The following is a 16,134-nucleotide window of genomic DNA, read 5'->3' as shown; positions in this document are numbered from 1 at the left end:
ATCTTCACCATCGACATACATGATTACTTCCTCAATGTACAGCGCAATCACTGTCGATGTCCTGCTTCTCTACAGGAGTCTCGGTTTTGGAGTAGGCACAGAGGATCCTAATGGCCTTTGCTTGTAAGACAAGGATCCTTTTCAAATTTGTAACAGAAGTACTCCAAACCTGAAGAGATATAAAAATCCATGTAACAACATTGTTGCAAATGACTAGAAAATTCTTAATCACCTTTATGTTTTGTTCTACGATGCATAATATCTGAGCTATGACCATTCCTTTCTAAAGTTTGAATGGATGTCATCTAGAAACCTCATGATATCAATAAATGTGTTAGAATAAAAGTTGCTTAATTTATGAACAAACACTCCAATAAATAAGAAATTTTTTATTTTTGTTGTTTAATTATATAATAAAAGTTGTTTAAAATTATATAATAGTTTTAAAATATGTTGTTTTGTGTCTATATTGCAAAGTAGTCAATGGTGACAGCCACCTTCTTAAAACTTTTCATTTTTTTAAACTGATTAACAATTTACCCAAGCTATATGCAGATACTTTTTGTGTACAAAATTTAGTTTGAATCTATTAAAAAGTATAGCAGTTATTTTATTTACAATTGTACATATTCTACAGTGTTGTTCAATATTACTCAATAGTCTTTCCGGTTCAGTTAGAAGTACGTTGATTTTTTTTACAATTGAAAGAAGTATTAATTTATTCCCATAAGCTTTATATTTAATCAATATCTCATAAAACGTTCAATACAAAAAAATGGTATTACAAAATGTTGAGTTAATGTGATAAGCATTCCAGAAATCTTTGTTGTTTCCTTAGGTTCATAAATAACAGAGTTGTAAATTTTGTTTGAGTTTAGATGGTCACCAGTTTAAAACAAATTGCCGTATCAAGCTGGACAATGCACTGTCAAGATATTTATAAGATCGATTTCTGTACCAACTTTCAACTTGTGTGATTTTGTTTTTGGGACAGTTATCATTTTCATAAGCCAGGTTATATAGCATGTAATACATGTAAAACTATGTATATAAAGTTTATATATATAAACGGGGGTTCTTTTTGGCTCTGGTGATCATGTTTAGAGAAAACGTAGTTAATCTTCTGGAAATTCCATGATTATTACTATGAAATCTACCTTACACGATTAATAAACTGCAGGTTCTTTTGACCTGTAATAATACAACTTTTGTTTCTGTTATGGTAGCCCAGAATCTGTAAAGTCTGATTACAGTATGTTTGATATAATAATAAACTGCAGGTTCTGTTGACTTGTAACAGGACAGCTTCATTTTCTGTCCAAGTCCGGCACCCATTATCACTGGAGATCCCTTGTCAGAGGAGGAGGAAGGGAAGATGGCGCAAGACACTGAAAAGGATGAGTTGGAGTCTGAAATCAAGTCAGAAATGGAAACAGCTTCTCCCAAGTGGGATAGTGTCACAATCAAGGTGAAAGTTTCTTAGTACAATTGAGTATCTGAATTATATTTATTCTTGTTCAAAGTAAAACCCATACACTTCTAAATGTAAATAATATGTAGGCCTACTTATGTTTAATATAATTCTATTATGCACTTAACTTTAAGCTCTAGCATGCCATGTGATATTTGTTCAAAGTTTCGTAAAGAATCCGTACTATATTAGTGACCCATCTCCTCACTTACAGGAGCATGGTTGAAAGGCGAAGTGGGTCTGAGGTTGATGACAGAAAATTGCCATGGAAGAACTGGATTTCAAAGTAATATTTTGCATATATTATAAAATATTGAATAGTAACAAAAGATCAGTTTATTTCTTCAAACACATTTTTTAACCTCCCAATTCCATTTCATTCCTAACTTTAAGTAGATAAATAAACAAGTCCATTTCATAAATTATGTTCAAAATTGTATGGTGATTTAAATATATAGTTTATGTGGTTTAAAAATATTTTTATGTAAATTTGTGGACTTTTTGTAAATTTATTCACTTTTTTGTTTCTGAGGATCTTCATTGTTACACTAATGAAGTGGTGTAAATAAGTACTCCTTATACAACCTGATAATACAATGAAATTAATCCAAAAATAATCACATTCAATAATACAAAACAAACTTTGTGTAGTAAATCCAGTGATGACCGAAATATGTTGTAGTCACCAGTGCAAGACCCTAAACATTTCAACACTAACATTAATTTACATAATAAAATCAATATTACATAAATTATGACATTGATCAAATTAAGCCAAATACAATTTTATTAAGTAATTAGATATTACCGTAGCTTTCCTAAAGTCGGTAATTGTGTCATGCTGCACGGAAGAGCTGGTTGTAGTGAGATAACCTTGAGTTTTAACCCCATAAGAATAGAATCAAATCTCAAAACCTTTCCACTTGTACCTTCTTTGATTATAGAACTATGGAAGATTAAAGGAAAATATTAATACTATAATTATTTTAAAGACATGATTAATGCACACCTAAAGACTTTTTATCTTTCCATGTAAAGGTTTTTTTTCTAAATTTAAATGGTGAAGCACAAAAAAGTTAATAGATTTATTTCAGAATAACCAATAAAACAAACTAAAAAAGTGTTGTATTTATAGTAATTATGTCTTTAAAATAACACAATTCACACAGTTCTAGGACCAAAAATAAATGTGTAAAAGTATTTGAGGTTTCACATGATTCTTATTGGGCTAAAATCAAGGTGGCTGTTTTGCAGACATCTTTGAAAATATGCTACAGCTAGAGAGACATCATAATTAACTACATTGACTGCAGTGTGTATTACAATCTATTAACTTGGCTGTTCTAAGGTTGGTAAATGTTTCATGCTGCACTTAAGGCGTTAATGTTTAGTGTTTATATAATCATAAGTTCTTTTAAAATACTTTTAGTTTAAAAAAACTCTAGATAAATAAAAGCAGATTTTTAATTAGTGTTTTATCCTATTTAAATAAGGTAAGATTACGCCTCACCCCGTGCCATTTAACAGACTTCACTGAGGTTGCATTTCTATACCTTCATTTAATGAAATAGAAGTGAACTTTTTAATCACTGTTCCAACTTTGCTCATTTCCTCAAAATGGGATTTGGGAGGAGGAGGCTCAAAATTTTTAAAAGTAAAGACCAATTAAGACACCTCATTTGAAAGGTCTTGATCAAAGAAGAACAGCGGAAACTAGAGCTTTCTATCTCAACCCAGTACAAAATGGCAGCTCAATGAAATTAGTTAAGTTAAAAGCATGGATGCATTGTGCTCAACCTTCAATGGACAAAGATAGAAAGAAAAATGAAACTCAGGACACCCCTAGGAAACAAAAGCTAACCATTTTCTCAAAATGGGCATTTTGTGGGGCAGCTAAATATTTTTGTAAATGTAAAGTTACAGTAGCACTAGTTATTACAATTAATTATATTAAGCAATAAAATGGCTATAACTTACTAACCTGTGTTTATTATATCCAGATGTTCAAACTGTTGTCCCAGGACAGTTTGTCAATGTCCAAGCCTATTGTAGAAACTTGAAATGGCACGCTGGTATGTATTCGCAGAGGATTTGTTTGAATTTCCACCACTATGCTGTCTTTAATGTCATTAATGCACTGGGGTTTCGTTTTATAGACGTTTTTTAAATATGACCCTACACAAAGTAGTCAAGTAGAGATATATCTGGCGATCTTGGTGGCCACTCGATACTTCCTCTTCTAACTTTTCAGTGATTTGGAAAAATATTTATTTATTTATTTTTGTACAATAGCTACAGGAATATTATCCCAAAACAGCTATTTTGACAATACAAGTTAATTATAATAATCAACAATATAATATATAAGTACGTATACGAAGAGACTCAAATACAAAATCATTTTTAGGCTGAGTAAAAATTGACTGTTTCTATTACAGGACGAAAAAAAAGAATATAATATAATACATAATAAAAATTAAAAACTTTAACAAAACTCGGTTACTACCTTAAGTTTAAAAAAATACACAGGTGTATTTAATATTGTTTAAATACTCACCGACATGCAAGCCATAGTGTGGAGGTGCTTCATCCTGCTGGACCCAAACTTCATTATAGTTGTTGGTTGTTACTTGGATAGCTGGATAAACCTGATTTTTCAACATTTCTTGGTATACCTTGACATTAAGGTTTTCATCAATAAAAAAGTGCCCAACAAACTGATCCCTCACATTGCCTAGCCAAACGTTTAATTTTTCAGGATGCTGGGTATGTTGCTCTCTCATACAATGAGGATTAACATCAGCCCAATAACGAGCATTTTGTCTGTTAATGGTACCATTTAACATGAAAGTTGCTTAATCTGAGAAAGCAATGTTGTTTGATTGTATTATTATCATTGTTTCGCATCATTATTTAACAAAGTTCCACTTTACGATCAAAATCGTTGTTACTTAGTTCATGAACTAATTAATGCTTTATAACCACTGTTATATAAAACTTTACAAACTGATATTTGAGATATACCTAATATTTGAGAAACATTTCTTGTTGAGGTATGAGGATCTTCAAAAACAGACTGTAAAACGTAAAGTGACAATGCTCTGTTTGTATCTGATTTTGGTCATTCAGAGTTGGGGCGTTCTTTAACACTGCCTGTTTCCTGGAAACGTTGGATTGTTTTTTGAACTCGTGATTTAGATACAGGATTTTGATTGGGATAAGTGTCATTAAATAAATTCCTTACTTTATCATAAGATCTCACCCGGTCTCCGTAGCCGTGCATCATCAGGATTATAATACGCTCTTAGTCACTTAAACACTCCATTTCAACGTAAAGTATCACAAACATACATCTTAACTTTGTTAATTCCAACCAAAAACTGAACATGATACTGGACTTCCTCAAACCTGATAAGATAAGAGAGACCTACCCAGCAGCAGGTAATAGCTGTAAAACAGTTTTGAGTTTGTTAGGAAAGTGGTTGTCTTATTGAAGTTATTTACCTTCTGAATGTGGATGTTTATGTTTTGCCCCAATTAATTTTTAATTAATTTCAATGAGCTGCCATTTTGTTCTGGGTTGAGATAGAAAACTAATTTCACTGTTCTTCTTTTATCAAGACCTTTCAAATGATGTGTCACTTAATGGGTCTTTACATTTAAAAATTTTGAGCTACCCCCTCCCACCAAAATCCCATTTTGGGAAAATGGACAAAGTTGTAACAGTGATTTCTAAAAGTTCACTTCTATTTCCTAGAAAGGTGCCCCGAGTTCCATCTCTCTATCTTTATCCATAAAGTATTAAAAAGAGTGTATCCATACTTGTAACACACACTGTATACAGATTTCAGTTAACTTTTTTCAATTTCCTATCTCAAATAATATTCAAATTTAGGTTGTGTAATTATCACTTAAGAAAAAATTTGTGTAGGAGAAAATAAAAATGTAAACCGACACATACCTCATGTTGTCATCAACTAAACCACTAGTTACTTACACTTTCACTATCCCATGGATTGTATTGTGTACACTTTCAATTATCCCCTTCACTTTAGCAAATGTAATTATTACAATTGTGGCTGATAAGAAAATCCCATTTTTTACATAAAATAAATTGTGAGCATCTAAGCCATTAGCTACTACTTAAACATTTCTAGAATAGTTTGTGCTACCTGCAAAATACAGTTGATCTAAACAACACAAGAGTGCACATGTGACATCCATACTTCTCCATGAAAACACCTGTACAATAAATAATACTGAAAGTGACCTATTGGTTTGAACATTCAATCCCTGAACATTGGCACAGATGGAAGCTGATGATGGAAATGTGAATTGTTGTAACAGCTGTTTAAGTCAGGTGTTGTAAAATAGTTCCCAATCCAAAAAAGATATTACCACGCTTATTTGATATAGAAATAACATCTATGAGTAGAAGAGGGAGTGTTGTTTTGCTCCTCCAAGTAATAAAGACATACAAGATAAATTCCCACGGTTCCTCCAAACTTTTATGTTTCTTTTTTTATTTTATGCCTCTGACACAATGAAACCATTTCTTGTTTAGTTTATGTCCCTCTCTTCTAACTTTGTATTTTGAGCTCACAGACCGTCAACTTGATCATGTACAGGATCTAAGAAAATTCCAGAACAATAGTCATAAAAAAGACTGATTTGCCAGGAGACTGGCTTATTTCACTATGCCAAAGGATCTGTACATACAGCCATCTCTCTTGGCAAGTTTTTTACAAAACATAATATTGTACCACTAATTTACACACCTTTCTTATTTGACCTAGTTCTGTGTTTTTTCTCATTATTATGTGGAAGAGGAGTATGAAATTTGATAACACGGATAATTTCAAGAAAATAAAAAGGTAGGAAGCTCAGCCATTACGGAAGATATTATATTATATTTTGGTAATCTTCAGATCTGATATAGGACCAGATTAGTGAAATCCTGTTGTATCTTATAAATAAAAATGAATAGCTAAATGTGTTACTAAGCGTTATACTAAAGACCATTTTGGTTAATTTTATTTAAATATTCATTAAGTCCAAGAAGGGTTCTTATAAAGAGAAAAATTGTAAAGATTTCAAAAAATATTTTGAAATTCCGGAAAATAACAACAATAATAATATTTATGAAACATAATCCTAATTTGACTGGCACTGAACAGCTGTTGACACTTTAAGATGAAATTCGCAAAAGAGGCTGAAACTTTTTTTACATTTAGAGTCTTGGAAACACTTCTTATTTAAATCTTATCTGTAATCATTGTTGTGTATAGAGTTTATCCTTACAAGAAAATTGGAAGTTTTAGTAAACATTTATTTTCAACTGTAAATGTTAGAAAATATTAAATATACAGTGCTTGATTATCATTGTAATACAGATAACAAACAACAAAGTTACTATTTAACTTTTATCAAAAAATACAGCAGTGGTGACTTATACATATGTAGATATTGTCTTGATCGGGCAATAAGGCAAACTCAACTATGGCATCAGAATTCTTTAAAACCAGAAGTACTTCTATTTATGCATAACACCTAAAATAAGAGCCAATCATGGTTTCAATTAACTTTTGATCCTCTTAGCCATGTAAACTGAAATAACATGTATCTGATTTATGCCTACTTCCATTGGAAAAATATCAAAGGGATACAATCATTAGTGTTTTCACTAAGAAGGCTACAGACTGGTTTTGAAAATTACCTGTGAAGGCACAGGAAAATGCTATTATGTATCTTAAAATGTAAGTCTGGCTCTTCTTGGGTACTCCCCTTGTATTTTATTTTATTTTATCACTACCAGAATTTAAAAGCTAGGCTATGGAAACTAGCCTGTAGCAGAACTATGGCTATATGAAATCACATACAAAGTATGAAAGAATTCTCATAATAACGAAGTGTTTGTTTTGATTTACAGGAAGAGGACAGTTTTGTAGTAGCTGAGCCATGGCCTGAAGAGTTGAGCAATTCCGATTCTTTTTCAGCAGAAGATAGTGTTATGAATAGCGAACAGAATGAGAAAGCAGTCGACATAGAAAATATGCTGAAGCAGATTGATAGTGTCGAGGGAACTACGAAAGAAACAAGTGTAAGCCAAGTTATGTCCGAGTGCATTATGTGTGTAAACTTAGGTTTTAGTAGTTAATTTAGTTTGTATTATTAATTTAAATTCAGTTGTGTTTAAATTGCATTAGCGTTTTTCTAAAACCATTACATTATCAGTGGCTATACAGACTTTCTCACTCTTGTATATGGAATAAATTTAAAAGTTGTGTGAATAAAAACTCTTCAAGTTAACAACCACCAAGCAGAGTTTTATTTCTTTTATTTTATAAACGTCAAAAAAATAGTAGTTGTTACATAAATTGTTACATAAAATCAGGGAAGTATATTAGTAAAGGAGCAAATGAATTAAACTGAACAAATGAGTTATATTGATTTTCCTAGGTTGTCATCTTTAATAGAATATTAATAGAGATGAAAAAGGAGAAAAGTCATGAAAGTCTGAACACTATTGAAAAAATCACCTAATTGGTTTAATAATAATAATAATAACGTTATGTGTATTGTGTGACAGTTAAATAGCAAACTTGAGTCAAGAGAAAATTTATGCTAAGCTAAATGGAATATATTTATTTAATAAACTACTCAGGCAATAATAGAAAAATCATGTGTTCAACAGAATATTACAGCCAGGGGAAGTAGGTTTTGGTAAAACCTAAGAAAACTGTTTTAATTGAGCTTTTATGTTTTATATAAGTAAGGCTTAACCCTTTGAGTGCCGCAGCGTCTACATAGTACGAGGGTCGTCCCTAAAGTAACTGCCGTTTGGGCGTGGCGCGATAAGTAGTGGGGGTAGCGCCGCCATTCTCACATGATCGTTAATGTTCAGTACGCTTCTAGCTGTGCAAAGGAGAGCATCGTGCGATCACGTGTTCTTTTGTTACAACGTAAAAACATGAGCGCCGTGATAGAAAATCCCGCCAAGTGTGAAGTGCGTGGTGTAATAAGATTTCTGTGGTCGAAAAGTTACATAGCAGCTGAAATTCATCGTAAATAGAGTGCGGTGTATGGCCCAAACATTATGAGCGAAGGTGTAGTCCGTCAATAGGTTCGTTTTTTTAAAAATGGAAGAACGAACGTTCATGATGAAGACCGGAGTGGTAGGCCATCTCTCGTCAGTGATGACTTGGTGAACAAAGTGGATGAGAAAGTTCGCGAGAACCAGAATTTATGGAGCGTGGTACGACCATTACAGCTGCAGCTTACTGTAAAACCTTAAAGCGGCTACGACGAGCGATTCAAAACAAGCGTCGTGGTCTTCTGACATCTGGTGTTGTGTTTGTCCATGACAACACCCGCCCTCATACAGCTCAAAGAACAACAGAATTTTTGGAAAAGTTCAAATGGGACGTTTTTGACCACCGCCCCCTACAGCCGGACTTGGCTTCCAGTAATTTCCATCTTTTCCCGTACATGAAGTGGTGGCTTGCATCTCAGAGGTTTGCGAGTGATGAAGAGCTTCAAAACGCTGTGACAGGTTGGCTACGTTTTCAGGCGGCAGATTTTTTTAAAGACGGAATTTCAAAAACTGTTAAAAGATATGATAAGTGCTTGAATTTGTATGGTGAATATGTAGAAAAGTAGAAAAAAGCTGTAGTTTTAAAATTTATATAATAAACTTTTTGTATCTCAACTGGTTTATTTTTTATTTCAAAACGGAGGTTACTTTGTGGACGACCCTCGTAGATGTTGTGAAATGTGCATAAATTGCCAGCATCTACCCAGTAGACGATTTGTATTTAATTAATATCACATATAATTCATTTTTGTTTTGACAAATAACTTATTTCACGGCAATCTACAAGTTCGAACAATCGATTGTGATTGATTTTTATTGTTCACCGCCCCCTTGTAGTTATTTACCATCAGAAAAAAAAACAGATGACGCAATAGTTGGTCAGCTGCTACTTGTTGCCATTAACTACACAGTTTCGTTTGTTGTGTGTTTACATTGTGCTAGTTTCGTGTGTTTATGCTGAAAACTGTTGTTATTACTATTCTGCAATTGTGTTCAGTAAAACTTACAATGCATTTATAAACTTCTTTTTTCGTGTTTAGTGACGTATATTTTATTGTTGGATTGGTGATGAAGTAAAACGCAAGTTCCAATCAAACTATTGATTTTAGGTGAAGTAAGGTTATATTGTAGGCCTGTGTATATTTTTATATACTTTTTATATAATTAGTATTTTACAGTCGTCTTACTTCATTGAGTGAAATAGGATAGTTATAATATTGTTTCTAAACTTTTGACAAACTTGAACAAAAATTGCTTTTTGTTGTTTTTGTATATATTGCAGTATCTGGTTAAATATTACTGTAACACACCATATTATGCATGATTTTTGTTCAGTTTTTCATGCTCTTTCATATGGTATAGCTAAAAAAATTAAAAAATTATTGTATAAATAAAATTTTAGTTCAAACTTGAAATTTATTTTTTTTTATTTTTTAGTTTTTTGTTATAACCTATATTCTTTTTGTGTAAATAAGAATAAAATTACCTTGTTTTATAACACACAAACTAAAAAAAAAATTATTCAATTCGGTTGAATAGTTTTTTTAATATAGTTTTTTCCACACACACTTGCAAAACAGAAGGAAATGCTCCGGCAATTTATGTGTATGACTTGGAAAATATGCCGTGGCACTCAAAGGGTTAATAATTACTTTTATAATTTTGAAACAAATTAATTATTCATTAATTATTTATCTGTGTATTAAGATGGCAAGTGTTCTTATGCTGACGTTTATGTTCCTGGACGTTGAAGTCAGTATCAATCAGTATTCAATGAAACAAATCCAAATTTATGGTTATTGGAATTAATAGGTCATTATAAGGTTTTCGTTGTTGGTTGAAAGGAGGTTTCTTAATTTTCAATTTATTTTGGACAATGTGGTTTGGTGCTTTGGTGGGATACACCATTCATCATGTCAAGTATTATAGTGATGGATGTCTCTTCCACATACAGATAGAGGGAACAGTTTGTCCACATACAGGATAACCTCCTGAATGTAGAGGGTGATTATAGTCATTATTTCTAAAGATTTAAATGAATGGGGATATGATCGTTAAAGTAGGAGATCTACTAGGGATCCAATTGCTTTTTTCTGGATGACAAGAATTCGATTTAAGTTAACGTTAGTTGCTGAAGTTCCTCTCCTTACAGATAGGCTGTATTTTATTTGTGACTCTACAAGAGCATAGTAAGCAGTTTTAGCTGCTTCCAGTTTACTAATCTATTTTATTCGTCGCACTGCATAGACACCCGTGCTCATATTTTGCAGGCGTGATCAGTATATGCATTCCATGAAGAATACTTATCTGTTGTTAGTCTTAAGAATTTTATTTGACTTGGGTATTGCTGGCACTTCATTTTTTTTTTACTTATATGCACTTGGGTTGTTTTGTAGATTGTTTAACTAATTACGAGATCGTTTGACTTAGATTGTTGTATTACTTTGTTCAGAGCTATAGTGCATCTTCTTGTAGGCCAAGTGCTGAGCTGTTGTTTTTATTAGCAAGGCCATCTGCACATATTATTGGGTGACTTTGTAGTCTTGGGTGTATTTAGATTTTGTAATACTCTGTACATTTACAGCAATTAAAATTGAAAACAAATTTTTATCTGTGCCAAGAGACCTTTAAAATAAGGTACCACATGCACACCTTCACACATTTAACAATTTCCCAAAAACAATCGCCCCCCACCTTTCAAAAATAATACTCCTTGTACATTTTGTAGGGGATTCAAAATAATTTAGCTGAATTCTTTGACCACAAAATAGGGGGGGGGGGGAAGGAGTATAGTTGAAACAAGAGTTTCTGTCTTCATGTTTATACCGCTACAATCAGTGATACAGATGGTATACTTGTTCACCCTGTATAACAGCTGCTCCACACTGTCAGACATAGGACAAATGTGGATGTACAGTTCAAAATAAGCTGTATTTAATTTGTCTAGTTACCACAATTTTACAAGATTTGTAAAATATAAATATCTATAGAGAGAGACCTTCCAACAAATTTTGACGTGCCAAAGTGTCCAGTCAGCCCTCAATTAAATAAGTAGCATTCCTAGAAATAGTAGATTCACTCTTGCCTAGGATGGAATCATCCACTATTACCAAAGGTAAAAGGGAATTACTTTACTTTGAAACTGTTGGTCCTAAATTTAAGTGTTGTAAAATCTGGATAGACAAGCAATGATGATCAATTCATAAATTCTTCGGACATCTAGATTTTAGATTTTAGAAACTAAGAGTTAGAATTACAATCATCAGTAGATTGCACCACCTTTCTATTCTGAATTGATATCTTCAATCTTTTAATACATTCAAAATAAAGAACTGATCTTAAAATGAATGCCTACTGATTATTAAATAGATGTTATTTTTCTGACAAGACATCAAAACCCAAACACACACATGTTGCTCCTTTCTTTGAATATAAAATGTTTTTGTAACTAATTTGTTATGTGTTCTTTGTTTTAGATAAAACAAGAAAATGAAAACATAGATGCAAGTATAGAAGAGACCAATGAAAAAGGAGATAAAGATGAATGTAATCAGTATTCAAATGAGGACAGGGTAGATATGAAATGTTTTGCCACAATCGATTGTCACTGTTATTTATGTAAAGAAAACAAACATAAAAAGAAAACAGTTGAAAATCCCAATGAAAGTAAAATAACATGTGAACTTTGTGGAAGAAAGTTTGATACAGCTGTTTTCAAAAAACATCAAGCTGAACACAATGAAACTGTACCAGGAGATTGGTTCAGGTGCCCGTACTGTACCAAAAGTTTCCCAACAGAGAAGAGTTTACTTGCCCACCAACATGAACATTCATCTGAGCAAGATGGTACAGCTGAGGCATTGAGTGTACGCCGCAGTTCACGTCCAAGCAAGGCTCCGGAACGTCATGTCGTACCCCACTACAGTTGCACTAAGTGTGAGAGGATGTACAGTGATCAGGCAGCTTTAGAAAACCACCAAAAAAGTCACTTGGGTTTGTCTTACAAATGTAACCACTGTGGTAAAAAGTTTTATAGCAAAGAACTTCTTGAGAAACATATACAAAATGTACATTTACCTAAAGCAAACGTTCAACCAAAAAGAAGAGGCCATCAATGCAATATATGTGGTAACTATTTTGATACCCGATCAAGTCTCTTTTCGCATATGAAAAGTCACAAGAGCACAGTTCAATTGTGTGAAATTTGTGGTAAAACCGTAAGTATTAACGCGTATCCGGCACACAAACGATCACATGTGAGTACATGCTCTGAACAAGTCTTTTTGTGTGATTTGTGTGACAAAAAGTTCAACAATAAAGTTTCACTTCGTGCACACAAAAACTCTTATCATGGTACACTAAAATTCACATGTGAAATTTGCGGGAAACAGTTTACTACTATGGCACTGATGAAACATCACCAACATATCCATTCTGGTAAGCGTGATCATACTTGTCAGGTATGTGGACGAGCATTCACACTTAAAATTACCTTGAAATCACATATGAGGATCCACACAGGTGAAATGCCGTACGGGTGTGATAACTGTGGTAAGCGTTTCACGTGGAAAACTACATATAGAAATCATACTCAGTCATGCAAAATAAATCTAATTAATATAGATATTAAACAAACAGTAAACACACCTAACCCAATCACCCAGTATACACCCCACAGTCTATCTCAAGAATTACCAATAGACTATAGTGATGAGGCTAAATATAATGTTCCTATAGACTATAGTGACGAGGCTAAATACCCAAATCCTTCTGTAATAGGTGAAACTAAATTGTTTCCTACAGCACTTAATTTAAGTGAAGAAATAAAATACACTTACCAACAACCAATAAGTTATAATTAACCAAGGTTTCCTACCCTGAACAATTATTTTGTTTAAAATTTATTGGTACATTTTTCATTAATCTTTATTACGCAAAATAATTGTTTGGTATGACTGGTGAACACACTCAGCTCAGTCTGTTGAAAGTGGTTATGTGTGAATCCAGAATTTACAAATCCGATTCCAAATCCTAAAATATCAATTCCTGATTCTCGTAATTCGATTCCTAGTAGCATTTTAGTTTAAGCTTAATCAAAATCATTACTAATCTAGTGTTCGCCATTCTTAAACCTTTGCAGACTATCTCATAATAGGAAAATAATTGGAGAATGCTACTCTATTCTAAAGGGATTTGCAAAGGTTAAGAAAATAAGTTATATTTTAGGAGCAAAGTCATATTTCCTACCTTCTATTTTAATTTAATAGATTGTAATATGGGCTTCCAAAATATATGCCTTTAATCTTCAAAAATTATTGGCATATATTTGTATCACTTATAAACCATATTTTAAACTTAAAATGTTTAAAAAACATCTCAAACCATCACTAGTTAAAAATATAAACATAAGTTTTATAGAGAAAATATTTATACAACTAAAGAAATTGAAAAGTAAACAAAAATTACTGATCGTCTGTTGCTTCTCGTTGAGCAGAAAACATCCATGTGTATGCACAACAATGCATGGCATTGCACAAATGTAAATATAGAAAATAGGAATTGCAAGCAAAGTATTATTTACAAAAGTATGATAATTTGTTAATTAGGTTATCTATTTAAGGTTTTTTAAACGCAAACTACAAAAACAATCTGTTTTAGCAATCGGTAATTTGAGTACTACTGATTTGCTGCTATCCATGAATATAAGCAGCAGAATTGTAGTGAGATACATGTACCACTGTTTATAAACAAAATACCAAGGTTTAAAATTAGTTTGTGAATATAATTTTGTTATTTAGTAATAATTTGTATTACAAAATATTCTCCAGAAAATGATTTGAAATTACTTTACACAACTTTCATAAGCAGTTTTGTTTATTAACAAAAATTAAGTACAAAAAATATGATAGTAACCATCATCTTCACCTCATATAAATATATATTTAGAGACCCACGAAAAGTGGCCCACAGGAAAGCTCAAAATCCAAAACAAGTCTTCAAATAATTGAATTAGATCTTACATTTTAAAAAGAACATTTGTAAGCCTAAATTTGGTACACTAGGGATATTGTCATTATTGAGTGAGTATATTTAAGTAAATGTAAAATTATTGACCAGTTGGGATTGAAAAAATGGGAAAGTATATATATATATATATATATATATATATATATATATATATATATATATATATATACTTAATTTTTGTTTGTTTGATAAAGGACAATTTTATTATTTTTCGTTAATTCTTTTTGAGAACGGCAAATGCCAAAATATTAAAGGACATTTGTAACGAGAAGTCTTATTAATGTTTATTATATATATTTATATTTATTTATATGCAATGGTATGATTAACACATACAAAGAACTATTACAAGAAGGTTATTTGAAGTAGATCTCTACAAAACGGGAAACTGGAGGACCAATTCTAACTGTCATAAGATCCAGATAAACCCTTGTATTTAATTGGAGAATGCTAAGTATTAAGTAAATAAATTTATAACACATTTTTCAGTATTTATTAATTTTATGGAAGTCTGGAACTTACAATTAATTTTGATATTGCATATCTCAAATGTTAATTATAAGTTATTTATAGCTACATGCAGTTCACACCCAAAACATTCATGCTCTTATTTTGTTTAGATGTAATGGTTCTCCCATTTAAAATTAATTTTGTAAAAACCATATTAAAATAACATGTTGGAACTGTAAAGTCCGCTTTTAGAGTCACTGTAGAGTTATGATGTTCATACTTCCCTTAATAATAGCAAAAAAAATCAATTAAGTATCTTTTAGAATTCTCATTAAAGAAATATCACCGTTATCTCCCATGTTATATTGATTTTCTGATATTTTGTATATTTACCATTTAAATAAATATTTTAATTTTCAAAAGTAACTACAAAGTCTTGTTGACTTGTATTCACTGTTAGCCTCAAAAGATTTAAAAAGTTAAGGAATTTTTATAATCAAAATATTTACAACAGATTTTTTGGACATTGTTCGTGACAAAATTAGAACAGTACGTTTAGAGGATTGGAATCTGTCCACTTCTTATGTGTTGAAGAATCTTAGGACCTGATGTTTAAGCATAGGAAAGTCATATTAAACAATAGAACAAACTGTGTATATCACATAACTTTCAATGAAAGCCAATAAAATTCAAATAGACAGCATTACTTTGAGAACATGAACAGAAATGTAAGGTTGAAGCATTTTTTACCCTTATCCTTCCATTAATCACCACCTAGTCCCTTTTTCTTTCCTCAGTCTTTCAACTTCTCTGGTGTATTTTTCAGTGCACTTGCTCTGTGCAGTGACATGGTTGGTACTGTTTCTTACCACTATGGACCCACAGACACGTGCTTGGGTATTGTGGCATACATTACATATTTATCTTTTGCTAACTATGCCTTAGGCAAGTTCATTGTCACACATTAATTTTTTATAATGCTTAAGTCTGACTGAGGTTTTTTTGAAAACTGAAGAAGAAGAGAGTAGATTGGAATCGTTGAAACATAGTATTCTATTTTTGTATTAATGATGGAAAATGTCCAAAAACCTGT

General features: G+C 31.9%; 1 protein-coding gene across 1 annotated transcript in view; it reads left to right on the top strand.

Moving 5' to 3' along the window:
- The window catches only part of LOC124359885 (oocyte zinc finger protein XlCOF6-like), a 66,668-nt gene extending 51,958 nt beyond the window's left edge, over positions 1-14,710 (top strand). Inside the window, exons 3-5 of the mRNA XM_046812999.1 lie at positions 1,301-1,468; positions 7,401-7,571; positions 12,041-14,710. Coding sequence (XP_046668955.1) covers positions 1,301-1,468; positions 7,401-7,571; positions 12,041-13,426 — 1,725 coding nt within the window. The 3' untranslated portion in view covers positions 13,427-14,710. The remainder of the gene's footprint in view (positions 1-1,300; positions 1,469-7,400; positions 7,572-12,040) is intronic.
- The last annotated feature ends 1,424 nt before the right edge of the window (positions 14,711-16,134 follow it).

The sequence above is a fragment of the Homalodisca vitripennis genome, chromosome 4 (genome assembly GCF_021130785.1).
Source record: "Homalodisca vitripennis isolate AUS2020 chromosome 4, UT_GWSS_2.1, whole genome shotgun sequence".
In the NCBI taxonomy this organism is placed as follows: domain Eukaryota; kingdom Metazoa; phylum Arthropoda; class Insecta; order Hemiptera; family Cicadellidae; genus Homalodisca; species Homalodisca vitripennis.
Note: the sequence above shows the minus strand (reverse complement) of the source record. Positions and strands in the feature narration are given on the sequence as shown.